At 38.6% G+C, this 26,767-nt stretch overlaps 1 protein-coding gene across 5 annotated transcripts in view; it reads left to right on the top strand.

The window, feature by feature from the left end:
• The window catches only part of PLCB1 (phospholipase C beta 1), a 694,419-nt gene that overhangs the window by 598,490 nt on the left and 69,162 nt on the right, over positions 1-26,767 (top strand). For 3 of the 5 annotated variants that reach the window (XM_068565593.1, XM_068565595.1, XM_068565594.1), the window contains exons 28-32: positions 14,613-14,689; positions 14,795-14,884; positions 15,353-15,410; positions 16,007-16,093; positions 26,050-26,176. In XM_068565593.1, coding sequence (XP_068421694.1) covers positions 14,613-14,689; positions 14,795-14,884; positions 15,353-15,410; positions 16,007-16,093; positions 26,050-26,145 — 408 coding nt within the window. In that variant the 3' untranslated portion in view covers positions 26,146-26,176. The remainder of the gene's footprint in view (positions 1-14,612; positions 14,690-14,794; positions 14,885-15,352; positions 15,411-16,006; positions 16,094-26,049; positions 26,177-26,767) is intronic. The other 2 variants (XM_068565592.1, XM_068565596.1) reach the window with 1 other exon arrangement.

The raw sequence follows: 26,767 nt of genomic DNA on the forward strand, positions 1-26,767 counted from the left end.
ATCATCTGAAGTTTCCTCAGAGTGCCAACCTCTGGCAAGATCCATTCCCCAAGGAAAGAAACATGGCAATTCATAAGAGACATGGTAGAATAAGAGGGAAGCCCAGTACTCACAGAACATTCCCGAAACAAGAATTAAGAGTGTGAATTAACAAAGAAGCCCAGACATCCCAGAAAGGCCTTCTGGGAAGAAGGAGGCTTGAGCTTCAGAAATTAGAGGCAGAAATCACAGGCAACAGCTACACAATCTCAAAGTTCTGGGAGGCATACGTGAGGGTGAGCACCACATCAAATCCCACCAGATGGGGACATGGAAAGCTGCGCAACAGATTTTCCCCTGAAGCAGGAAGTTGGCGGGGAACTAGGGAAGACCAAGCTGAACTTATAGGTGGGAAAATCCCACCCGAAGGGCCAGTGGAGCAGGAGAGCTGGCAGAACTGCCACTCGAGGTGACAATCTCAGAACATGTGTCTCTGCCTCCTTTTCCCCAAGAAGGAATGAATGTGTCCACAATGAAAGCTTGAAAGTGTTTTCAGAAACATACATATACATCCAAGCCAGCCTGGCCCTTTCAAGCCAAATATAAGCAACCTACTCAAAATGCTCCATCCTTCGCCACTGTGATTGTGGACTTGGGTTTAGATAAAGTTCCAGTGCCCTTGAACATACCTGTATGGGCCTTTGTTAAGAAGGCTAAGACCCAAACACCTGGAATTTAGAACCACACAGAGTTTATTTTATGGCCATTTCAGGGCATCCACAACTTACACTACATGCCTTTAGCTAACATGTGGCAGAACTTTCTATCAACCCCATTTGTAATAACTACAAATTGTTCTGCCAGGAAGTCTTTTGACTGAAAGGCACCTAGAAGTGTCAGTTCTATCTTTGGTTGTGGTTCTGAATTACAAACAGGCCTCTTAGGCTAAATTAGACAAGTGGAAGTGTAATTAAAAAGCATGTAGGCCCCAGGTAAAAAGGAGTATTTGGGTGATGCGGAAAATTAGGCAGAAGATATTTTATCTCCCAAAATTGCTTTGGGAATTAAATGCAAATGTGAACCCACAGTTCAAGGATTGAGAAAGAAACCATGGCATCAATAAACTCCCTGCCAAATGTGCATTACAACTTAATATCTGCCAAACCCTCTGATAGACACTGGAGGTAAAGATGAGGAAGGCGTGGTCAGCACATGCACAGGGAGCATGTACTACAGTCATTAATACCATGTGATAAATGAAACCATAGACAGCTATCAGCAAACTGCTATGGAGACACAGATGTGGGAACAATTTGCCTAACCACAGAAATTAATAAACACCAAGAGAATATTTTTGAGATAACTTTTCATGTTATCATAGGAGGTGTCAAATGCACACCAAGCTTCATAGACTCTATAGCTGAAAGGACTCAAAGGACTTGTTCTATCTGTCTAAATAAGAATCATCATCTTTAAAACTCTACATCCAAGCAGCTCTGCAGCCTAGTTACTCAAAGTGTGGTCCCCAAATCACCTGAGAGCCAGCCTGTTAGACCTGCAGAGTCTCAGGTCCCACCCCAGACCTGCTAAATCACAATTCGCATTTTGATAGGAGTCACAGGTCACGTGTTCCACATTCACATTGAAGAATCAGGTTTTAGAGCCATTGATTCTCATCTCTGTTCAAAATGCATTTTAAAATAAGTGTAAATTTCCTCTTGGTTGAAATAGGAAATACATCGTACTCTCCACTCTTCATAGCTTGACCGTCAAGCTGGATGGTTATCTCTTGGTGACAAAGGCAGAGGTCCTATGGAAATCACTCCTGTGATTTCCTGCCTGTGTTCATTATAGAAGGAAACCGTTACTTTCAGTTAAGTGTGAGTGAAAATAAAGATGTAGTTTCCCCAACCCCACTGAAGTCCTTGCACCCCCTGAAACCTCTTCATAGATATCTTGGGGGTCTGTGGAGCCCAGTGAAGGATCTCTGTTCCAGGAAAGAGCTCTATGGTTGGGGAATCTACTCTAACTTACCTGTTTTTCATCAACTGCCATAGATTGACCCTGGGTATTGTCATACCATTAGGGTAAGGTCTTAATTTTAAATGTGAGTTTGGTAAGTGATAGAAATTCTTAGGGGGTCCCTCTGAGGGCTCTCGATCACTCTCAGAATCAACCCCAACATCACGTTCAAGGCTCAACATCCACTGCCTAGGGAGAGGAGGTTTTGTGGTGACATCCATGGGGTCGCTTCTCAGTTGCCACAGGGTTTGACCCGCCATTTTGTCGTCTCTCTTCTTTCTCCTTTTCAGTGGCGTCAAGAAAAGATTTCCTCATTCTCTCTCACAGCACCATACTCTTTATCCACTGCAGAGGCTTGTTTTGTTTTGCTTTACTTCCTACCTTTTCTCCTCTTTCTCGTATTTTGTCTCCCACGTGTTCCAAGCCCATTCATTTCTCCTTTCCTTCACATAGACCTTAATGGTTGGGATTCTTCTTATACATCCTCCTGCCTGTCCCACCAGCAATCATTCCTGGGCCTCAAACCAACACTAGTACCTGTTGAGCTGAGTGCCCCCAATTCCCTGCCAATCCTGGGGAATGAAGGTTGTGTTTCACAGTGAAAGCTCTGGGTGGGTACTGACCAGCTACTAATGGAATGGCCCATCAGATGCGAGTGGTGATGAGTGAGGGTCTGGAGTCAAATGTCCTCATTTCTGGCCACTGCTCCCCCAGAGTAGCTGTGTGACCACTCAGAATTTCTGTTTTCTCATCTTTCCAATGAAGATAAGAATAATCCTCACTTTGTTGAACTGTAAGGAGGAATAATGAGATAATGTGCACAAATCATTGTTTTTAATGAAAGCCGCCCCCCCCTCCACTTTTTTTCTTACAATACATGAATTGGCTAGGAAATCTTGAGTTCGAATATAAATGTGTATTTGCAGTTTTTGACGTCCTGCTACAGCCTGAGGGTGCTCACCATCTTCCTTTTTGATGATTTCTATTAGCACCATTTGCTGCTGCAGCCTGTCTGAGAGCCAACCTTGAATTTTCTCACTTCTATGGTCGCTCAGCTGAAGTATATGTGCCAGGAGTAATTGCAGTGTCAGGAAGTAACTAACTCTACGGTAGTGTGATCTGTCTTCCTCCAATATTCTGACTTTAATGCAGGATCATCTTTCTTGAGAAATAAATGATTTAGCTTTTCTGAAAACTTTACATTCTCTACCAAACAAGAAATGACAAATAATACAAGACTTTAGTAATGAAATAAAGAATGAAACAATTTGTCAAAATGTGTTCTTATTTGTTAATTTTCCTAATCATCATTGGGTAACCCTAATAGGATTGATTTGTTCTAGAGATAGATAGATAGATATGTATATATAGATAGAAATGATATTTATCTTCATTTTTATTGATTTAATCATGATCAAAAATGAGCATATGTGGGCAGAAAACCTAAATAGACATTTCTCCAAAGAAGATATACAGATTGCCAACAAACACATGAAAGAATGCTCAACATCATTAATCATTAAAGAAATGCAAATCAAAACTACAATATGATATCATCTCATACCGGTCAGAATGGCCATCATCAAAAAATCTACAAACAATAAATGCTGAAGAGGGTGTGGAGAAAAGGGAACCCTCTTGCCCTGTTGGTGGGAATGTAAATTGATACAGCCACTATGGAGAACAGTATGAAGACTCTTTAAAAAACTAAAAATAGAACTACCATATGACCCAGCAATCCCACTACTGGGCATATACCCTGAGAAAACCATAATTCAAAAAGAGTCATGTACCACAATGCTCATTGCAGCTCTATTTACAATAGCCAGGACATGGAAGCAACCTAAGTGTCCATTGACAGATGAATGGATAAAGAAGATGTGGCACATATATACAATGGAATATTACTCAGCCATATACGAAACAAAATTGAGTTATTTGTATTGAGGTGGATGGACCCAGAGTCTGTCATACAGAGTGAAGTAAGTCAGAAAGAGAAAAACAAATACCGGATGCTAACACATATGTATGGAATCTAAAAAAAAAAAAAGGTGGTGAAGAACCTAAGGGCAAGATGGGAATAAAGTCACAGACCTACTAGAGAATGGACTTGAGGACACGGGGAGGGGAAGGGTAAGCTGGGACAAAGTGAGAGAGTGGTAGTGTACACATACACTACCAAATGTAAAATAGATAGCTAGTGGGAAGCAGTCACATAGCACAGGGAGATCAGCTCGGTGCTTTGTGACCAGCTAGAAGAGTGGGATAGGGAGGGTGGGAGGGAGGGAGATGCAAGAGGGAAGAGATATGGGAACATATGTATATGTATAACTGATTCACTTTGTTGTAAAGCAGAAACTAACACACCATTGTAAAGCAATTATACTCCAATAAAAATGTTTTTTAAAAAAAATGAGCATATGTCCATGTGTGTATTGCCCATTTGTATTCCTTTTTTCTACAAACTGTTTATATCCGTTGCCTACTTTTCTGTTGGATTGTCTTGTTCTTTTGACCCACAGAGTTTATGCTATCTTTTAGTTTATTATTTTTGGGAGGTTGGGCAATTTAGAGAGCATAAAATATGCTTATATAATTGTTTAAGTCAAAGTTATTGAAGGCCTACTGTGGTCCTCATACTGGTGGGGGGATTCCTGTGGACCAAGCCAAATGTTGTCTCTGCCCTCAAGGGCTTACTGTGGTTAAGAACACAGGTTGTGAAGTCAGATGGACCTAGTAATAGTATACCCATCTTTATCCATTAGCTTTGTTGCATAACAAATGCCTCAAAACTTATTGCCTTAAAACAACAACTATTTACTTAGCTCATGTTTCTATGTGTAGCAATATGAGCTTGACTCAACTGAATGGATCTTCTAGTCCTGGCTGGGCTTATTCATGTGTCTGTGGTTCAGTTGCCAGTTACTTAGAGGCTCTGCTCCTGAAGGTTGGCTGACTGTCAACTGGTCAAGGCAGATAACTGATACACATCTCTCGTCATCCAGCAAGGCTAGCCTGCGCTTGTCCATGTGGAAGTTTGAAAGGACTCCAAATGAGAGCAAAGAGAAGTAGGTAAAGTCTCGACAGATCTTACAATTTCTTCCTCCAAGCAAGTCGTAAGACTTGCCTGGATACAAGTGATAGGGAAATAGACTCTATCTCTTGTTTAGAGGAACCACAAGTCACATTGCAAAGAGAGTGAATGCAGGGAATGGTGGAGAATTAGGCCTTTTTTTTTTTTTTTTTTTTGCAAAAATCAACACATAGCCCTCAGAGTTTGGATGTGAGATTCAATAAAATAATCCATGGAAACTTAACACAGTGCCTAGAACACAGTCATCATTCTTTACCAAAGGACAATTTGTACAGGATTTAAAGTGAGGAGACATGACTTTCACTTTTAGTTACATAACTTTAGCTAAATCATTTCACCTCTTTGAGTGTTTGTATCCTTGTTTCTAAATAAAAATTTGTACAAGAGTGCTTGTAAAGTTTCCCTCTAACTATAATGCTAGTTTCACTTTGTTTATAGAATGCAGAGATGATTCAACTCTCAGATCTATTAAAATGGTAATTAAGGATTTCAGTTTAAAGCAATAAAAAAATCTTGTTTTTACTTTTGTGTGCACATAGTATGTCTTAGTATATTTTTTGTGTTAATTGATAACTATTTAGGTAAGATTGAGGGAAAAGAGTCAGTAAACAGAACCAATCCCCAAAGGCAAAGAAAATAATAGTTTTGACTTGCATCAACTTAAAGAAGCTTAAAGAACAGAAGAAATTCTGCTGAAGGGAAAATTCCAAAATAGAATTCACAAGTCTGACAATTTAGTTTGTGCCCTCTGGAATTACAAGACTCATTGCACTCCATCTGGTAAGTGAGAGATGCTTGAAACGATACGTTTTGCATTAAGGAAAAAAGAAGCTGACACGCTGTGCTACTTATCTTCATGGGCAGCTCTTCTGGTTCTAGCTTTCAAACAGACTATTGAAATATTAATCCCTTGATGTATTGCACTATTTCAGTTACAAACCGCAGGACAAATCATGTCTCTTTTAGTCAGGTCTCCTTTCTTAATTATTTGAAAACCTCCTGTTTGAACAGTATAGTTATTTTCCCACATCTGAGTGATAAGCAATATTTATTTCATCTATTCTAAATTAAATGGTCTTGATATCTTTCAGAATTATGAAGCCTGATCCTAAAATTTTGGTGGTTTGGATTTTTGTTTCCAATTGGTTTAATCAGATATAATGATCTCAACTAACTTGATCCTATACAACCATTTTCTCATTTTCTTTTAATTTAATCAAAAATCCATAATTGTGTCATATGTGATACTACACCAACTTTTCAAAAACTCTTACGAGTAACTTCATTAACCTTTTATAATTACAAAGGGGTAATTCTTTGCCTGTTATAAATTTGTACTTAAAGCTATATATGAATCATTTTAAGTGAAACTTCTCTTATCATAAAAATGAATTCCATTTATCATTAAAATAAATATTTCATGGCCATAAATATCTACTTTTTATGATTATCAGGACATTTTAAAATCATCATTGAATTTTTTAAAAAATTTAAAAACTTTAAAAACACACATAAATATAATTTTACAATTTTGCTATATTTTACTAATCAGGAAACAAGGCCCAAGAATTAAGATGGCAAAACCCAGGCATCATCTAAGATGATAAAACACCTTTACTAGAGCTTCGTTTATCAAATTTCTTGATTTTTTTTTTTAAGGTTTGAAGATATTTCCGGTTGATAGCCTTATAAAAGGATACCAGAAATATCATTCAAGGGAGTATGCTACATTGACCCATTTATATTTCCCAGAAAGCTAAGAAGCTGACATTTACTTTGGCATATTTTAAAAGTGAAAAACAATTTTAAATGCTGTAGATTCATTGGGCCAACTTATTGACATTGACTAGGAGTCATGCTCAGATTTTCACTTTCATTTATTGCTTTGCCCAGCAAGTAAAAAGAAAATTTCAAGGATTCTTTAAACCTTTAGATTCAAATAAGCAGCTATAAATTCTGTTTAGATATGGGAATTTAAAAAGAAATGAATTTCATAGGTATGAAAGACTATCTCAGAAAAGAATCAAGGTGGTTGGTCTTTTAGCCCAAGACTTTCTGCTGCTTCTGAGAAAGAAGTGAGCTGGTTGGGAACATGAGCTCCACCTGGACAGGACTTGTCTGCCGACTCCCAGTTGGACCATCAATACACAGTATCCAGCACATCATAGGTGCTCAGTAAATATTGGTGAAATGAATGAATGAATATTTTTCAATTTGAATGGACAGGAAACATGCCATTATAAAAATCCACCTAGTTTTTAAATTATCAGTAATGCGTTTAATCAGTAGATCATTTCTTAGTTTAGAAGCATCATAAATTAATTCTTTGTAGAAGAAAAACAAGCAATTTATGGTGAAAACTCAGAGTGGATGCTTTGACTAGCAGAAAAGAGGGTGCTATCTTCTCCACTTATGAGTGAAGGGAGAAGGAAGATGAGTTTGCCTGAAGTATGTACACTCTACACTTGGCTCTTTGCACATTTTCCCAAATTGTCCTTCTTAGAAGAGGCTCTAAACATGACAATTTCTGTCCACATATTTTTTTATCCCTTTTAAGTTAGAGTCAAGGAATTAGTCTCTTCCTTGGAAACCACTCCCTCACCCTCAAATGACTAAACCAAGTGAAATTCAGCATGGAGCTGAGAACAAGCATGAAGTTATATTCCCCAGAGCTTTTCTTTTTCATTCCATAAAAGGTTTGGAACATTTAACTAGGAGAGTTGTCATGAGTGGTAAACAAACAAGCAAAATAATTGAAATGTCTATTCCTTTGGGCCAGAAAAAGAAGTCATATTAAAAGTTAAAATTAAATGTTGTTTACTGCATTTCAGTTTACCATGTACTCTCGACTTTTTTCCCCCTAGGAATTCTAAACTAATTTTTTGTTCTTTTCTATCTTCAGTGAGTCTTGCGGCTAATATATGATTGAACGGTTCTTTGAGTAGAGCCTGTCTGCTAATAAATACACCAAAGTGAGAGTACCCTTAGGTCAGTTAAAAGGCACTTCAATTATTGTGTGAAAAATCCCTCTTCTGGGTCCGATTTTCACACCTCATGAAATAGAAACCCTGGACCCAATGCTCACAGGTTCTTTCATCTTATTTGGGGATTAAGGAGTAAAATTTTTTATTTTTGTTTTTGTCGGGATTCCCTAGGTTACAAGTGACAGAAACCTATATTGGACTAACTTAGACAAGAATAGTATATACTAGAAAAGTACATAGGGGAAGGTCATGTAAGGGAGGGTTGACCATCCACACAGGAGAAGGGAAGGGATAAAGAGACGCCTACCAGAAACCACTCACAGCACTTCCTATGTTTGTCTGTCTCTGTCTCTCTCCCTTTCTCTCCTAATTTTCTCTGCATGTCAGTATTATTTTTGTCCAAAGCAGCACACAGGCTTCCCCTTGTCAGAAAATATAGGCATCAACCCCTTCCAAGTTATATTTCTTTCGCTAATGACAGGTTGGTAAAATCTTGGGGCAAGCCTTGTTAGTGTGATATGATTGGCCAAGCTTGCAACCTTAGACCAATCACCTATGGCTAGAGACAGGGTATGACTGGTCCTACTTGGATCTATGCCTCCCCAGACCAGTTACCTTGGCACAGGGATGGGCGTAAAGAACACAGCAGCTCCATGGAAACCACATTAGGCACAGAGCCAGTTCTCAGAAAGCAGAGGAAGGTCTTTCTGAAGTAGTGTTGGGTAGAGAAAACTATAGTTGAGGCCCACACTCTCTCTTTCTAGGGTAAGAAAGAGATAAATTATTAATGCCTATATGTAATCTCATTGCCAGTTTAATGTGAGTCTGACAATAGTGGCATATTATTAACAAAGTCATAATATTAATCACTCTGCCTCCTGGACTTTAAGCAGAGGAAGTTTAAATGAAAACAGTAAATGCTTTAAGGGCAGAATTTTAGTAAGAGTGATCTTTTGAAAATAGCTGAAAAAGGCAGAATGTTACAGGGAGGGGTCTGTTGTATGTGAGAGTTGGGGAGATCAAGGGGAGCTGAGCAGAGTGGAAGAACATTTGTCATATTAAACACAGAGATATTGTCCTTTTTTAAACACGTTTGGGATTCTATGGAGACACTATTTTCATTAGTTTCATGCAAAAGCCACATTAAAAAAAAAAAACACATACCTGGATTTCACAATAAGGCATTTGTTCTTAAAGGAACAAAACTTAGCTTGTTAAATATCAAAATTATGTAGTTTAAGAAGTATTTTCAATAAGACAGCCCATGGCTTGGACATGATACACCATAACCAACACCAAGGTCCAGGTCAATGTGGTTCTTAAACTTAACAGATTTGATTCACAATAATTTTTGAGTGCCTATTTTATGTAGAGCCTGGTGTCCAAAAAACCATATTAAGAAAGGATGCATTAGTGGCATCCTTTTTGAGAGCAATAATAATGTACATACACACAAAGACAAATATGTATAAGTGATATAGAAAAAGCCAGTGAAGGACTAAGGACTAGAGTTATCTGGGCAATCAAAGGGCAATCACCAGTGGCTGGTTTAAAAAGGAAAGGGGCATAGACAAGGGGAGACACTGGCTGGTGCCTACTCCCTTATCAGGAGTTGAGCAGCACAGTCCAATGGAATTTCTGCAACCATGGGAATGCCCTACCTCTGTGCTGTCTCTCATTCAAATGGGAATATCATCCAGGTGGAAAAATAACATGAGAAAAAGTATAGAAGCAGGTATGTGCCCAGACAGTCTTAGAGTAAAATACTGCCTAGTTTATTGAGTATGCTGAATGCTAATCAGGAAAGGAAATTTAGAGCTGGAGTGTAATGTATTTGAAGATAGAGAGCCAGTTAATGCTCGGGAGATACAAAAAATACTATTTGAGATGGAGCAGAAGGACTAAGGAGAGACTGAGGGCAGGGAGAGAATACTTGCCAAGTCCAGACAGGAGTTAATGAGGTTCTACACCAGAGCGCTGTTAACACAAAGCCAAGAGATAACATGGTGACAAGAGAAATGAACAATTCTCCAGGACTCAACAGATGGGGAAAGCACCCAAGAGGGCAGTCAAATGTAATGCACACTTTTAACCTGAGTGATGATACTTAATGGGAAAATACGATGACTTGCCTTCTGTGAAAGATGTTGAGATGCTGGTGAGCCTCAGCTAGAGATGGTCAAAGGCAGTTGATGCAGAAACGAACTGAAGCACTTAAAAGAATCAGAGAAGAGTGACTGTGGGAATTGCTGGAGATACTGTAAATGAAGGAAAGAGAGCTTCTTATGAGAGTGGTTGGCAGCTGGCATCCTTTCAAAAGGATAAAGTCACGATTCCCAAACCATGTGCCACGTCACTCTTAGGCACCGCACTGAACTCACAGGGGCATTGTGGGATATTTTATGTTTTTGAAGGAAACAGAGCAACATCTGTTGGATTCTGTGCAAAGTACTACTATTAAGTTATTTGGACCTAACCATTTAATAAATAAATGGAACTGTTCCTTTATTTCTTTTGGCCTAGGGGGTGCCTTGAAAAAATTACTGAGATCTTAAGGATACAATGAGCTAAGAAAACTTATGAATCTCTAGAATAATAAAAGTTCAGTCCTGAGACATGGCCAGTGAGTTTAGTAACAAAAAAGTTTTTGTAATCTTAAAGCAAAATCAGGTAAATGCTGGTAGTTGGAATGGAAAAGGTGGTGGGGTTGAAGACTGTGGCAGTGGGGCATTGCAGCTGTGGAAGCAGCCGTTGGTCTTCCATTTTAGGGATGGAAAGGAAAGGAAGGTCAAAGGTGGAACAAAAGTTCAGGGTTCTGGGAGGATAAGAAAATAGAGATGTGTTTTTAGGCAAAGGGAATGAATGTATCCAGTGCAGAAGAAAGTTTGAGACAAGAAAGTGAAATGGTGATCCTTCCACAGGGAGAAGAAGATGGGACAAAAAGCAAAGGAAAACCTTCCTCTGGGAAGGAAGGGTAAGGAAACCAAGCTAAGAACCTATGACCTGGTTTATTAGGAATCCCACACGTGTCTTCTCTTCCAGCTTTCACAACCACCCCAGGAAGGAAACATTATCCCTGTCTCAGAGGTGAGGAAGCTGAGTCTGGGGTAATGAAGACAATGCAGATAAAGTTCTGCAGCTCTTTTGAGACAGAAAAGAGGGAATTTGAGAGGGTGCCTTAGAGACTGGGAGGCTTAAACAACGAATATTTATTTCTGACAGTTCTGAAGGCTGAGAAGTCCAAAATTAAGGCACCAGTAGATTTGGCGTCTGGTGAGAGCCCACTTCCCAGTTTATAGAGAGCTTTCTTCTAACTGTGTCCTCACATGGTGGAAGGGGTGAGAAAGCTCTTGTGGTTTCTTTTACAATTATGGGTACTAATCCCATTCATGAGGGCTCCACCCTCATGACCTAATCACCCAAAGGTCCCACATTCTAATACCATTACACTGGGGTTCAGGATTTCAATATATTTATTTTGGGGGAACACAAACATTCAGTGCATAACAGAGGGCTTCTTCTAAACTGTCTCCATCTTCCCCAATAACGTGCACATGAATTTCTTAGGAATCTTGTTAAAACGCAGATTTTTGTTTAGTCCATTGGGTCAGGCCCTGAGAATTTGCATTTCTGCTGTGTTCCCTGGTAATGCCAATGCTGCTGGCTCCTGGACCATATTTTGAGTAGCAAGATCTAGAAAGCCAACTCATCAGCTCAGTGTTTCTAGAATGATACCAGGTCTTTAGTAGGCATTTGATAAATATTTGTTGAATTGTGGCTAACTTGAATGGTTTAGATAAAGGTGTGTGCTCTGGGAGCAAAGGAGGTGGGAATTAGTTCCGAGAAGAATAAAAAACAAGTGAAGATGGTGCAAGGGAGGGGCAAAAAGGAAGGCCAGGGGATGCAGCAGACAGGAAACTTTTGCAGAACCTTGAGGGAAGTTGGTGCTGGCAGTTGTGTGGGGGCTGAAAACAAATGGAAATAAAACTCAGAATCAAGTGGGTAGAAGGGCTGGGAGATCTCAAGCTCAGTGGCTTCATTGCCTGGATGTTGATGTTGCTGAGGAAGAGGGCAGGAGTGGGGAGGAAAGCTATAAATGTGAACAGATGCTGCCATAATCAAGAAACGATTCTGGACTAGGGTGAATGATGGAGATGAGAACACGGAAATAGAAGCATGAATGTCACTGAATTCAGAAGTGTTGCTGGGAGACCTAGCAGTGGCTATAGAAGGAGGGCGAGCTCACTGAGACTCCCTAAATCTGGCAAAGAATCCACATCATCTGAGGAGATTTTGAAAACACTGATTCCCAGGCCCTACCCCTAGACATGTGGAGTCCATAGGCCTAGGAACAGGTCCTGGAATGTGTATTTTTAAGAAGTTGCTCACAAGGGATTCTGACGTTGCCGCCAAGATTGGGGCTCCCCTGATAACCCTCTGTAACTCCTTAGGCTGAACGGCGGAGGAGAAAGGTCTTCTGGGGAGGCGAAGGCCCTGTGTGTACCCCTCAGCTAGAATAGAGGTGCTGCGGGAATCCTCAAGGAAATGGCCAGAGTCTTTGCACAGCGGGATTTTAAATCTAGACGGTTTGATAAATGGCATTACTAAACTGCAGTATTTCATGATTTCTTTAATTGTGACAGTCATGATCAGGCAACCTCTTTTGAATGATTTTCAGTGATTTCAAATAGGCTTTCTGCTGGCCCAAGCTCCAGTTATATTTGTTCAGATTTAATCCACTTCACAGATGAGTGCATCAAATTTCATGTTAATGTCAAGTTAATGTGGATTCTTTATGGTAATTCTGTGAGAGAATTTCTCCCTCGATTTCTTTTATTCTCTTAGATAAGAAGAGGTTTTTAAAACAATTTCTAAAATCACAACAAAAGGCAGCTTGGGAGAGTGGTGAAGGCCACAAGCTGCGGAGGCTGATTTATCTGGGTTTGTACCCAGCTCTGCCAAGTACCACCAAGTACGCGAGCCCAGAACTTGAGTCCCGTGCGTCAGTATCTTCATATGTAAAATGAGGACAATAGCTCTTACCTCACAGGACAATTCTTAGGATTGAATAAGTTAATACATTTAAAACTCTTCAAACTATGCCTGGCATGTGTAAATTACCAATGAAAGTTTGCTAGTGTTATGATTATATTGCCTTGGTACTATCATAGCTACCATACTGGTTAACTCAGTCTGCTGTATCTGAGAATCTCCATCTCTGGGGAACAGAATGGACCTTTCATAGGAAGCCCACACCATCTATTTGATGCTCCAGTAGGAAGGGTTGAGTCCAGTTGCTATTGCTGCCTGAGCAATGGCAGAAGGTTCTGTAAGTTCTTCATGTAGAATAAAGAAAGAGAAGTGACTGGAGGGCACAATTACCCTCACATAATTGACAAGCATTTATTGAACACCTACTGAAGGCTAGAAATTGTGTGGAGGGTTGAGGATATGAAAACACAGTCACTGCCCTCTTGAAGCTTGGTCTGATAAGAAAATAGATGCGAGACAATAAAAGAATTGCTATCATGGCAATGTATTCAAAATTCAAAATGGTAGCACAGAAGAGAATTTCCAATGTTCTTTGGAAGTTACCCACACAGGACACAAACATCAGTTTCTAAGATGGGTAACTCATGTCATTCTTGAAGCAATTAAACAAGGAATGGAAGCTGGAAACCAAGAATTATAATTTACCGTTGATTACATCTTACATTTGTATCACACTCAGTTTTATTTTAAGCTTCATAGTACCTCCAAGATATAAAGGCATTGATTATCTCATTTATAACCAAGAAAATGTAGGTTCAGAAAATATAGGCTCCATGACAAAAGTCATAGTTGTAGTGAGTCATAGAGTGGGGATTGGTACCTGGGTCCACACGGTTCGTTGTCTTTGCACTTGGCAAAGACAAGCTGCAGTAACTAACCCAATAATTTAAGAAATCCTGTTTAATTAGCAACAGATAAGAAGAAGAATTTCATATTAAAACCTAGATAATGTAATGGTTGAAAATTATGTCCTTATTGCCTATGTAAGATGTCTGATGATTTTAACTATTGTTTTTTGTTTTTTAAAAAAATTAATCTATTTATTTATTTATTTTTGGCTCCATTGGGTCTTCATTGCTGTGTGCGGGCTTTCTCTAGTTGTGGCTAGTGGGAGCTACTCTTCATTGCGGTGTGTGGGCTTCTCATCGCGGTGGCTTCTCTTGTTGTGGAGCATGGGGTCTAGGCGTGTGGGCTTCAGTAGTTGTGGCTCACGGGCTCCAGGGTGCAGGCTCAGTAGCTATGGTGCACGGGCTTAGTTGCTCCACGCATGTGGGATCTTCCCGGACTAGGGCTCGAACCCGTGTCCCCTGCACTGGCAGGCGGATTCCTAGCTGCTGCGCCACCAGGGAAGTCCCTTAACTATTGTTAAACATCAGATTTTCTAACCTCAGATACTGTTATTTGATGTGGAGGGAGAGGAAGGGAAAAGGTGCTTTGTTTGTGATAATGTAAAATAGCCAACTTGCATTTTCTTTCCTCAGCTTATTCAAAAATTGACAGATGTTGCTGAAGAATGTCAGAATAATCAGTTAAAGAAGCTTAAAGAAATTTGTGAGAAGTAAGCCTTCATTCTCATTACAATGTATTTGTGTATGTAAATGTATTAAACACCAATTGCTATTTTCTTGACCATTTTTCCCTTTTACTTCCATTTTGCCTTCAGAGAGAAGAAGGAATTAAAGAAGAAAATGGATAAAAAGAGGCAGGAGAAGATAACAGAAGCTAAATCCAAAGACAAAAGCCAAATGGAAGAGTAAGTAGAAAGAACCCCCTTTCTCCCATCTTTTACCTGGGGATTATTCTATAGCAGAATAACAGCTTCCAATCATACAAAGACGCATCTGTGAAATTTCTCCTCTAATTAACCTTTTTGAAGATCCCTTTTATAAGGTTTTTCATAGTGAACTCAAAGAGCAGTTCAATAAAGGATTGAGGTGCCCACAGGGCCTGTAGGTAAAGGCTGAGTAAAAACCCAGCCTAAGGGAAAGGCTAAATCTTCACTTCTGATATTGTCAGACAACCCTCCTGGCATTTAGTGAAAACAGAGCTTGTGCCTTGGGTGGAACCTGACCTTTGTTCACAGCTGGCAGATTGGTACCTTCCTTGCAGCAGTAAGAATGATGTTGAGAGTTCTGTAAACTTTCATCTGGAAGCCTGAGGTTCCCATGTTTGTCGATGATGGATGAGTTCATATAATGATCTCTTTGTCATTTGCTTTCAGGGAAAAGACAGAGATGATCCGGTCATACATCCAGGAGGTAGTGCAGTACATCAAGAGGGTATGTCATGCCGATGAATCTCTCTCTCTTTTGCAAACCATGTATGAATGTTTGATAAATACCATGTGAGCCTATGGAGAGAAAAGCCATGCTTCATTGTAACTCTTTTTCACCAACACCCAGCAGAGCTACTTCCCAGAGCAGCCAGTCTGTAATCAGTGTTTCTGCAAGTTTAATTGCAAACCTCTATGTAGAAAGGTTCATCTGAAGATAGACGTTAAGAATCATTTCTAGAGTCAGGAACCCAGAAACATGATGTCAAGGGGACCTTCCGCAAAAGAACCTTTAGTTGTCACCAATGGTAGCGAGGTGGCAACCTCCAAAGGTTTTTCATTAATTTTTAAATTGGTATTATGGACATTTTCAAACATTAACAAAAATATGAGAATGGTATAATCCATTGATCACCTCACTCCCACCCCCTGTGTACCCATCACCCAGCTTTAATACTTGCAGTCTCCTACCCTTATAAGGTCAGTTCTTGACCAGGATATGAAATAAACATATGCCACAGATCTGAAAAGCTTTTTTTTTTTTCTGAAAACATTCACTTGAATGTTTAGATGAAAATGACTTTCTTTGTAACTTTCTTATAGTTAGAAGAGGCACAAAGTAAACGGCAAGAAAAACTCGTAGAGAAACACAAAGAGATACGTCAGCAGATCCTGGACGAAAAGCCCAAGGTAAACTGAACGGAATAATAATACACAGTGATTTCATTTTCTTTCCATTTAATTAGAATAAAACCTCCCTAGTTCAGGTATGTCTCACACAGTCTCAGACCAGTTCTTGCATGTGAAACTCATGTAACTTTCTCAATGATGGTAAAAATCTTGATAACAATATTCAGTAAGCACTCATCACCGGTCATCTTTAAAAATTGCAAATGCATGAAACCCAGATCCTGAGATTTGGTTTCAGTTGGTCTGGGATGTAGCTCAGGCATGGATATTTTTAAAGCACACCTCCCCCCCCCACCACTACCACCTCCCCACCAGGAAAGAGAGAAATTAGACAAGTTTCTTCAGCTCTAAATAGATGATGTAATATTGTAATGGCAGACTCTGTCCAGCAGAGGATGTCTTGTACCAAAGTCACCCTGGTTTTTAATCTAACAAAATATTTTCATAAACCAGAAAAAAACAAACGTTTTTTCCCCCATTATAATAGTTTATTGGGGCTCCACTTTAAAATTACCTTATGCTTATTTGGTCAAAATCAATCATTCCATGAATATTAACTTTAAACCTACTGAATATCTGTAAATCAAATACTTTCAGGTTAGCATAATCTCAGTTTTAGATCATTCTATCCATTTTGATTCATCATTGAATATTTTTCTGTTGTGAAAAACGTGCTTTTCAGTTTTCCTGTTCTTCAATCTGTAGTTTAAAATATCTACTCTAAAAGACACTGGTATTACATTTCTGCAAAGATCAAATGTTAGTTTTGTTTCATTGTATAGTCTGTTCAATATACTTCTTATAGATTGCTTGTGGCTAATTTAAAATATATTTTTTGTGGTTGTTTCTGCTCTTATTTATTGGGCAGAACATTTATTTAATATTTTTAACACAAAGTTTTTAGGCTTGGGAATATAGATTCTCAAACAGTAGTGAAAATCTAAGAATTAATAATTATTGAGATATGCTGCTCATTTTTATGTTTTTTATATAAATAAAAATTATGTTTTTAATTTTTATATAAAAAATACATGTTTTTTATGTTTTTTTATAAATACAATTTAAATATTCTTAGCCACCCTCTCAAGTTGATTATGCATTAGTAAGGTAGAGTACATTTTAACATAATTTTAGACTTTGCAGTATTTTCCATTTAGGATTGATTTTTTTTTAAATGCTCAAATGTTTGGAGCCAAAGATCCAGGTTTGACTGAAATTTCAGAAACACCTTAAGAATAATGAGTGATATATTCAAATACATACATTTTCAATCCATGTTGTCTGAATTTCAATTTGTCATTACTTTGTACACTGGTATGGTATACTTAACTTATGGTTGATATTTCATAATCCAATTTTTATATTTCTAAAACATCTCTCTTGGAAAATATTGTTACTCCCACACAGTTTTGTTTTGTTTTCATTTTTGTCCAAAAATATCAACTACTTTACTCATAAATAAAATGTAATCACAAATGTGTTTAAATTACATAAATCTCAGTATAAATAACCCTACAAAGATTTTATGTTACTGCTCTAGCTCACCATGATTAAAATCAAATTTAGTAGTAAATTTCTTCATTGGATATAACCAAACATTAGAAGAACTAATAACTGTTGGATAGTTTATCAGTCAGTGTGTATTCAACAGCAGCTTTACAGAAAACCCAATTAAAACTGGCTTAAGCAATAATATCATTTAGTAAGTCACATTACTGGGAGTTCAGAGGTATTGAAACTTGAAGAATAGTTAATTTAGTGGTTCAATAACCTCATCAAGAATCAGGGTATTTTTCAGAATTTCCACAGTGTTATCTCAGTTTATTGCCTTTCATCCCCAGGCTGTAAACCCACAGTCATAAGACGGCTGCCTTAGCTCCATGCATCATAACCTTACAGAAAACTATTCAAAGCCAGAAAAAGGAGTGTCTTCATCTTGTAACTGATTATAGGTTTGAGGAAAACTTTCCTAAATCTCCTCAACAGACCTCCCCTCATTGGCTAGAATTGTGTCCATGTCCATTCCTAAACCAATTATGAGCATAAGAATGTAATTTTCATGATTGGCTTAGAGTAATTAAGACTTACTCAAAAGGGTAGAGGGATTTCACCTTCTCCTCAATTCCACGATCACCAGGTACCTGAACAAAACTGATGTTTTCTTATCAAAAAAATAGAGGAGAGATAATAGTTGGATAGGTAATTAACAGTGTGCACCCTACCATATGTATAGCAATTTTCCATTTCTTTTTTGGCCCCTGAGAAAGAGATCTGAAGTGTTTCTATGAATTTTTAGTCATTCTGTTGCCTTTATTTTTGACTGTAAATAGGTACCACAATGATTTCTCTTTGCTTTTCACCCATGAGGCTGCTTTTAATGACCATCTTATTGTGTCTGGATTTGAAGGTTGCCCTTGAAGATTGTTGGTTCCACGTCAAACTAAAGCATTTATTGAGAGGTTTTCTTCAGGGCCTAAAAATTTTGTGCTTTGGAACCATGACTTTAATAATATAATAAGAAACCATGACTGTTAATATTGTAAGACACAGTGGCTAATAAAGGGAAATGACCGTGACCAGAAAGAGCAATAATAAACAGTGGAATAAAACAATAAGATCACGTGTAGGTCATGTGGAGAAAGACCAAAACACGGGATGGCAAACTGAGCAAATGAAAGGCCAGGCCAGCAGAGCAGTTATCTGTGCTCCTATAATTACTGGATGTGGACCAGAAATAGAACAGCACTGGCTTTGAAATAATCCCTCTTCACATCAGTATTGGAGTAGCCTTTGAAGCCTGACATAGATATGAGGGAAATTAACAAAAGTAGAAACAAAATAGAAAGAGGAGCCACTCAAGGAAATGAATGACCAGAAGTATCTATAAAAGAGGTTAACTGAGTGAGTTCCATTCAGTCAGAAGGATGAGAAGACAGGGTGATTTTATTTCATCTAGAAATTTATGAACTGTTCCATCACTCAGTGTTGGACAAGGAAATTGAGTTGACACTGTAGTAGGTAATATTAAAGATAGTTGCAGTCTTCATATGAAGAGGAAAGCATGCCAAACTTTGCCAGAAGTAGCCGAGGGGAATAGAGTTCCTCCTTCAAGTGTTTTTTAGGTGGGATAAGCAGTTTTCAACTAGAAACCAAGAAAGGCTAATCTTTCACTTATGGCAAAAACATACACTATATGGCATCATGTCTCTTCCCATTCATCAGTGTCTTTCACCTTACTGTCGATTATAACATTTACTTCCTCTTTATCCACTTATTCTAACTAATGTGATCATGTGTTTTATGTTCCTAACCTCCTCTTAAACAGGGAGGGTGCTCTTTTTCCATTCCTGTTTTCTCCTAGTGTCACTATTTGCAGTTGTCCTGAACCCCAATCACAATCTGTGTGATTTTCCAAGCATTTGGTAACCAAACAACTTGTTTGTTTAAAAGTGAACAAACAAGTATAAAAAATTTTTTTAAACAAAGAAATTTGACAATCCAATTGGTGAAAGACAATAGTTCTTCAGTGGCAAGGAGTTCTGGCTAGATTTAGAGCAAGTTAACAGATGTAGATTAATTGAAAGAGTAGCTTTTTACTCAACCATACTTATGATCTGGAAGCATCAACTCAAGTTCCAAACGTTTTTACCATCATGCTACAGAACAGAACAATGTGCCTCAATCCAAACCAGGTTAAAAGTCCATTTCATTTACACGCATGGATGAAGAACTTCCATCCTGCTGGTCTGTATTTGGTAGGGGACCAAATTAGGCCAGCCCCACAATGTGAAAGTTTTTGTGTAGAGTCCATTTTTCCCATTGAAAAAGAGATTCAGTGAGTCTTTTCCTTTTGTATGTAATTTTTAAAGGAGTTGAAGAAATTGGAAGTAGGTGATCCTTAGAGGCAACTTATACAATAGATAAACATTTTGGCTCTCAATTTGACATAAAATTATGTCGTGCATTCCCGTACATAAGTCCCACTGAAATTTATAAAGTCCTTAAAAGAGAATACTCAGCTCCTTTTCAGTAGAGTTCTAAATCCTGGAGAAATGTTCAGCTGTATGTTTCTTAGCAGTGAGATATTTGATTCAGTCCCTGAATGTATGCTGTTTTCAGCTTTGTTCAAAGCTATGAAATCCATAGCTTCAGAGTTCTTAAGATGAACGCAATAAACTCTAACCAGTCTTTCAACTCAGTGACATAATTGGTTTCCTTGGGATTTCCATACCTGGGTTTGCCAAAGCCAATAGGAAAGGGTTTATGTGTACAAATGGTGTTAGAAAAAACTGAAGGACCCAACTGCCACTGCAAAGAAAAACACCTTTTGTGGTTGTGTTCAACTCGGAATTGATTCATTATAAAAAGGACGTTCTGCCTTTTTCCTGAACACTTCAAAGAGATTTATTTTAACATGTTGAAACATCGTTAATCAGGAGTTGCCCTGAATCTGCTGCGATTATTCCAATGTCTATTGATCACTTTGCAGCTACGGGCTCTCATTACAAGAAGAATCATCTTTTGAGGGGACTTTTTAATGAACCGTCTCCATAACCTCGTAAAACAGTCGATAAATGTGTAATTTACTTTTTCTCTGACACTTAATTTGTCTTTGATGCTTCTTAGCACACAGGTTTTCTGTTTTAATATAGCTCATCAGCAAGAGAGAATACCAAGAAGCTTTAGGGCATTTTAATTTCTACCCAAAAAACATTTCATCATGTAGCTACTGGCTTTATTTTTTCCTCCACCAGGGGAATATAGACTGATCTTCCTCCTTTCCCTGCCTACATCTTTGTAACAGGATGAGTGACTCATCCCTCTGCATGAAGTTAGTCTTGTCAGACCCACCGCTGGGTCCTGAGACAACCCTAAATGCAGCTATTTCAGTCCTGCCTTCCCAGTGCTCAGGGAGAAAGAGACTACCTTGGAGATTTAAAGTAGATGCTTCTCTTTTCCGTGATTCATTTGTGCCTCCTCTAATCCTCTGCTGCTTGATGGGGAAATGTGCATTCTCCCTGCCAGCAACCATTGGACCCTCTCTTAAAAGCCAGACCAAAGAGTGCTAACTGGCTGCTTACCTGTTATGTTTTACTCTTTGTCAAGGCTTGGCTGACCTAGCCAGTGGTTTGCTTTTTTGCTTGTGTGTGTGTGTGTGTGTGTGTGTGTGTGTGAAAGAAATTTCCTTCTCCTTTGTTTCAGTGTGAAGAATTGCCTTTTAAAAAATATATAGTCATTCACTATTTTCTTGAAAATAAAACTTAGACATGCTTGATTTCCTTCGGGCAATACTCAAATATTAAAACAGTTTTTTAACTCCATTTTTCTCCTCTTGATTTATTTTCGAAATTTACTTTAATTCTATAGATTTCTAAACCCATAAGACATTATTATTCTATGTTATACAGGCAGTGTTCATTCACCAGCTTCTTAGCTGGATATTCTTTCTTGTGTCTCAGATCATCCATTTGGGATCATTATCTTCTACATCCTTTGGAAGTTCCTTTTATACAGTCTACTGGTGGTAAACTCCTTGGGTTTTTTGGTTTGTTTGTTTTCATTTCTTTCTGAAAAATGTCTTTATTTTACCTTTATTCTGGAATGATATTTTCACTGGGTATAAAATTTTAGGTTGGCAGCTATTTTCTTTTAGCACATTGAAGATGAGATTCTACTGTCCTCTGGTCTCTTTTGTTACTGAGAAGCTAATTGTGAGTCTTAGTGTAATTCTTTTGGTGATAACTTGTATTTTTCCTCCTTTGCTTGCATTTAGAATTTTTTCTTATGTTTTATGCAAATTTCTATAATGTATCTAAATATGCATTTGAGGTGGCTGGATGGATAGCTTTCATCAGTTCTGTAAAAACTCAGCTATTATGTCAGCAAATTGGCTTCCATCACACTTTCTAAAAATTTCCTTCCATCACATTATTTACATATAAAATAAAATGGACCTTCTTATTCTATCTCCTCTTTTAACTCATTCTAGTATACTCCATCTTTTTGTCTCCCTATGGTACCTGTGGACAATTTTCTTTCTGACCTTTATTCTAATTCCCTAATTCTTTGTTTATACTGCTACTTCACTTATCCACTGAGTTAATTATATATACCTTTTGTATTTTATGTAATTCTAGAAGTTCTATTTGGTTTATTTTCAAATCTACAATTTGTGTGTCTGGCCTATAGTAAGGAAATTTTCCTGTGAGATTCCTCATTCCTGGCCAGCCACAGGCTATGAATCTTGTCCTCATCCTAGAAGGCTGTCAAAAGATGAATTCAAAATATCCAGCATTAGCAAAAGCCCCTCAGGACAAAAGCAGCTTCCCTGCCTGTTACCTGTCTAGGTTTGATGTTCCTTGGAGTTTGAGCGTGATCATTCTTTAAATTTTTGTGATTCTTAGTTTCTTTAAATAATATAGTTTTTAATATCAAGTTCATCTTTTCTAGTTGTTTTCAGTGAGAAAGATGGCCCAAATAACCTAACCAGCCATTAACAGAAATATAAAATTCCCACATAGTGTTTCTAAAATGTTTGATTTAGTATCAGTTTGGACATCATTTGAACATCTGTATCAGTCAGGGTTCAACCAGAGAAGCAGAGCCAGTAGCAGATTATGTGTGTGTGTTACAGGGAATTGGCTCATGTAATTGTGGGGGCAGGCTATGAAATCTCCACAAGGCCATCTCTCCATCTAATGCTGGACCCTGGCAGGCAGGCAGGCAGGCAGTCTGGAAGAGAGGACCATGCATGGGCTTGGCAACTAGGATAACCTGCAGAAGCTGAAATTCTGTCACAGAGCTGAATACACACACACACACACACACACACACACACATAAACGCACCTGACCCAGGAGTCAGAAAAACTAAAGGAAGACCCAAGGAGAAGGAAACGTGATTACAGGCCCAGTTGCTGCTGCACCCCAACAAGACAAGTCAACAGATCAGCAATAGTGCATGTGTATTACAAAGTGGCTGCTGCCTCTCTCATCAGCCCTACAATTCTTGGGAGAGTCTTCCTTGTAACCCACTCTAACTGGGAACATACAGGAAGGAAACCCTGGCATATGTCCAGCCTAGCCAAGTTGGCACACTACAAAATCATCACACTATTATTTTTAAATCAGAAATTTTCTTATTAATTTTTTTTTCTTTTTAAAAATTAGATTATATGATTACAGGGATCCAACATGGAAACAAATCTCTAGAGTGGAGAGGAGGCTGCTCCTTAGGCCTGCAGGGCATTCCCCAGGCTGCTTCATGGATTTCTGTTATCTGTTGGTCCCTGCAAGACAACTGAGTTTGAGATTTAAATAGAATTGGAACTGAGATTCCCATGGATGCCATTGATTCCTCCCCCTTTTCTCCATCCCATTAACTTTCTTTCCCCTTCTTTTGTCTTTATTTTCCTTTGCTAAAGATGAGAAAATATGGGAGTATGGTGATGGGCGTATTGGATGGAGGGGAGGGGATCCAAAGACAATCCCCACAACCTGCTAGAGTAGCCAATGTTTGTGTTGATGGAGTTGAGTCTTCCCAACAAGCACTGAGTTTAGCATCAGGGATAGGATGAGATGGACTTCAATCTCACTGACTTTCATCTGCCTTCCTACCATAAAATGGAAGTCCACAACCATGGATAGCCCTCAAAACCTTTGGGATTTACTTCTGTTTCTACTCCGTGTGCCTGTCATTGTGCACAATTTATATGAATTTTACCAACACGCATTAGATGTTTTGTTCCAAATGTATCTCTAGTTTGCTTTTAAACCCCTGCTTTGGTATAACCAGCATAACAAAAATAGTCAAACACATTATTAAATGTAAAAATTTAATTGATCTCAGGAAACCACTATCTGATTTTTCTATGACCCTCAACATTTTAAGGGGAAGAATGTCCAAACTCAAACCAAGAAATATTTACCTGTGGAATATCTAAAGAGGAAATGTATTAGTGCTTTGAAATATTTGATGAAGCAGTATGTGGAGACTAGAGAAAAGTCTAATGCAAAAGGGCATATGCTGATGAAAGTTTCAGTTCAAAATAGGAAAGCAATTTCTCAGAGCAAGAGTCAGTTTCTCTATTTTCCATGTATTATGCCTAAAGCCAAATTAATGTAACAAATCTACCACTTAGAGTCCTGATTATACATTTTCTGTCAACAAAAATCAATTGACACAAGCTTCTGCATTTATTATAATCATTTGCTGAGGATAATCTTTGAATTTGACAGGAATTTGAATTTGTAGCTGAAACCAAGACAAATAATATTTTAATATTTCAAAGAGTTTTATCAATAGAATTGCTTTTATCTTTTGCTAATATTTATGATAGAATAGTAAATAGTTCATCACATTTCTGATAGTTTAGATAGATTCTCCACTACATATTCTCTATGGCCATTTCACACACACACACACACACACACACAAACACACAACTTGATACACTTGGGGGGAATCTTAGAGTGTTTAACCATTTGGGCATCAAAATAGATTTTGACCTAGCTAATCATGCTAGTATATGGAAAATCATATCTAAGATAGTAGCCAGCAGAATGTACATGTTTTTCTGTGACATACAGAAAACAGGAAATATGTTAACTTCTAGCTTTAGTTGAAAAGGATTTCACTAGGTTTTGGGAAATACAAAATGAGCTGTTTTAATTCTTAAATTTTTTACAGGGGTCTTTGTTTTCAATGGAATCAAAACAACCCTAGGACTTGCAAAATATTATGAAGCAGTTAGGACATCTTTATAATTGTTAAGCTGCCAACTGCAGGTAAACCATCCTAGCCAAAGCCACCGCCATCTCTCACCTGGATTTCTAAATAGCCTCCTAAGGGGTCTTCCTGCTTCCACATGTGGCCACTCACAATCAATTCCCAAGGTGGCAGCCAGAGTCATCCTTTGAGAACATAAATCAGACCACTCCTCTCTTCAAGACCCTTCCATGGCTCCCATATTTCTCAGAATAAAAGTCTGCAAGGTCTGACATGATCTGACCCCACTCAGCTGCAGCCCCTCTTTATCTCCTCATTGACCTATTCTCTGCTCAGGCCATCCTGGGCTCCCTGCTGGGCCCCAACAAGCCAGGACAGTGCCACCTTGGGCTATTGCACAGACTCTTTCCTCTGCCCGAAATGTTCATTGCCCAAGTGTATGCTTGGGCAACTCTCTCCTGTCTTTCAAGTCTTTGCTCAAATCTGTCTTCTCAAAAAGGCCTTCCATGACCACTATTAAGTTTACACCACCCTCCACCACTCTCCCATCCCTGGCATCTCCTTTCCCTTTTATTCTGCTCTACTTTCTGGTGTTTATAGCATTTGTTGCCTCTCATTAGGTCATTGAATTCTTTCTTAAGTGTGTCACTCAGCGTTGGTCCCTCCCCATTAGAATGTAAGCTCCATGATAGCAGGGGCTTTGACTGTTTTGTTCACTGGTGCTCTTGAGTTCTAAGCATCCAGGAACAAGGCCTGGCTCGTAGTTGGTGTTCAATACATATTTTTTGAATGAAACATGTCGAGGGCTAACAAAACTAATTTTGTGTGTTAAAAAATAGTTCTCTCTCTTGGAGAGAGAAAAGTAAAGCCATTAAGCTCAGACTCATTGGGCTGCATTGTTCAACTGCTGTCCTTGACTGAGTGCAGTCTTTTCTCAGGTTTCTTGACAGTAGTGGGATTTTGTGGAGAATTTCTCAAAAGTAGTAGTTGTGATCATATTTAACATCTAATTCCTACAAAGGTAGAGAAGAACCAAAGAGAATTCAATTGCCAATTCCATTGCATTTGTGATGGGAAATGTTGAAGTAGATAAAGGAGCTTGAGGTTTTAAATCTCCATTCTAAAAGGCACTCCAAGAGAACTCCCAGACAGATAATTTGAAACAGAAGATGACTCAGAAATCAGTTTCAATGTCACAAAAATGACAGCCTCCCTTTTTTTCCACACAGGGGGACGGTTCCTCCTCATTCTTGTCGGAAACTTGCCATGAGGATCCCTCTGTTTCCCCCAACTTTACTCCCCCCAACCCTCAAGCTCTCAAGTGATGACCAGTGAGACCGGTGTCCTTCCGGCCAGGTAGGACAGGATGGGAGGGGTCGCTTTTGAGAGAAGGGTGGCGTGTAGCCATCCAGTTTACAGGCATCGTGGACTTGCTCCTTTGTTCTTCACCCCCCCTCTCTTTACATTCCCATCTTTTTCCTGCTATAGTTCGGGTGGGTGATGCGTCCCTCATCTTTACGTGCCTTCCTCGGGTATTTATTGCTTCACCATTGTTCTCTCTCCTCCTTACATAAATTCCATTCTTCCATATTTTCTTCTTCTTCATTTGTTTTTTGTTTCTCTCTTTGCTGAACTGGCTTCCCCTTTGACCTTGATCTTTCTCTCTTACACTCACACTATTATTTCCACTTCTGAAACATTAAAAAAATTCCTCCTTCTCACAGTACTGGTTTCCAATCTTACTACCTTAAAATCCAGTGGGATTAAATTAACTCTCAGGGAGTCTTCTTGACTCACTCCACTCAATTTACCACACCCTTCCTTTTAAAACTACAGTAAAAGTCATTGCATTCCTACACGGTATTTTGAGTTAAGGGGATAGCTCAGGAGTTCCTGATTCTCTAGAATCAAGAGCTCTTGAAAATATCTAACCAATAGGGATGCTTG

The sequence above is a fragment of the Eschrichtius robustus genome, chromosome 16, assembly GCF_028021215.1.
Source record: "Eschrichtius robustus isolate mEscRob2 chromosome 16, mEscRob2.pri, whole genome shotgun sequence".
NCBI lineage: Eukaryota > Metazoa > Chordata > Mammalia > Artiodactyla > Eschrichtiidae > Eschrichtius > Eschrichtius robustus.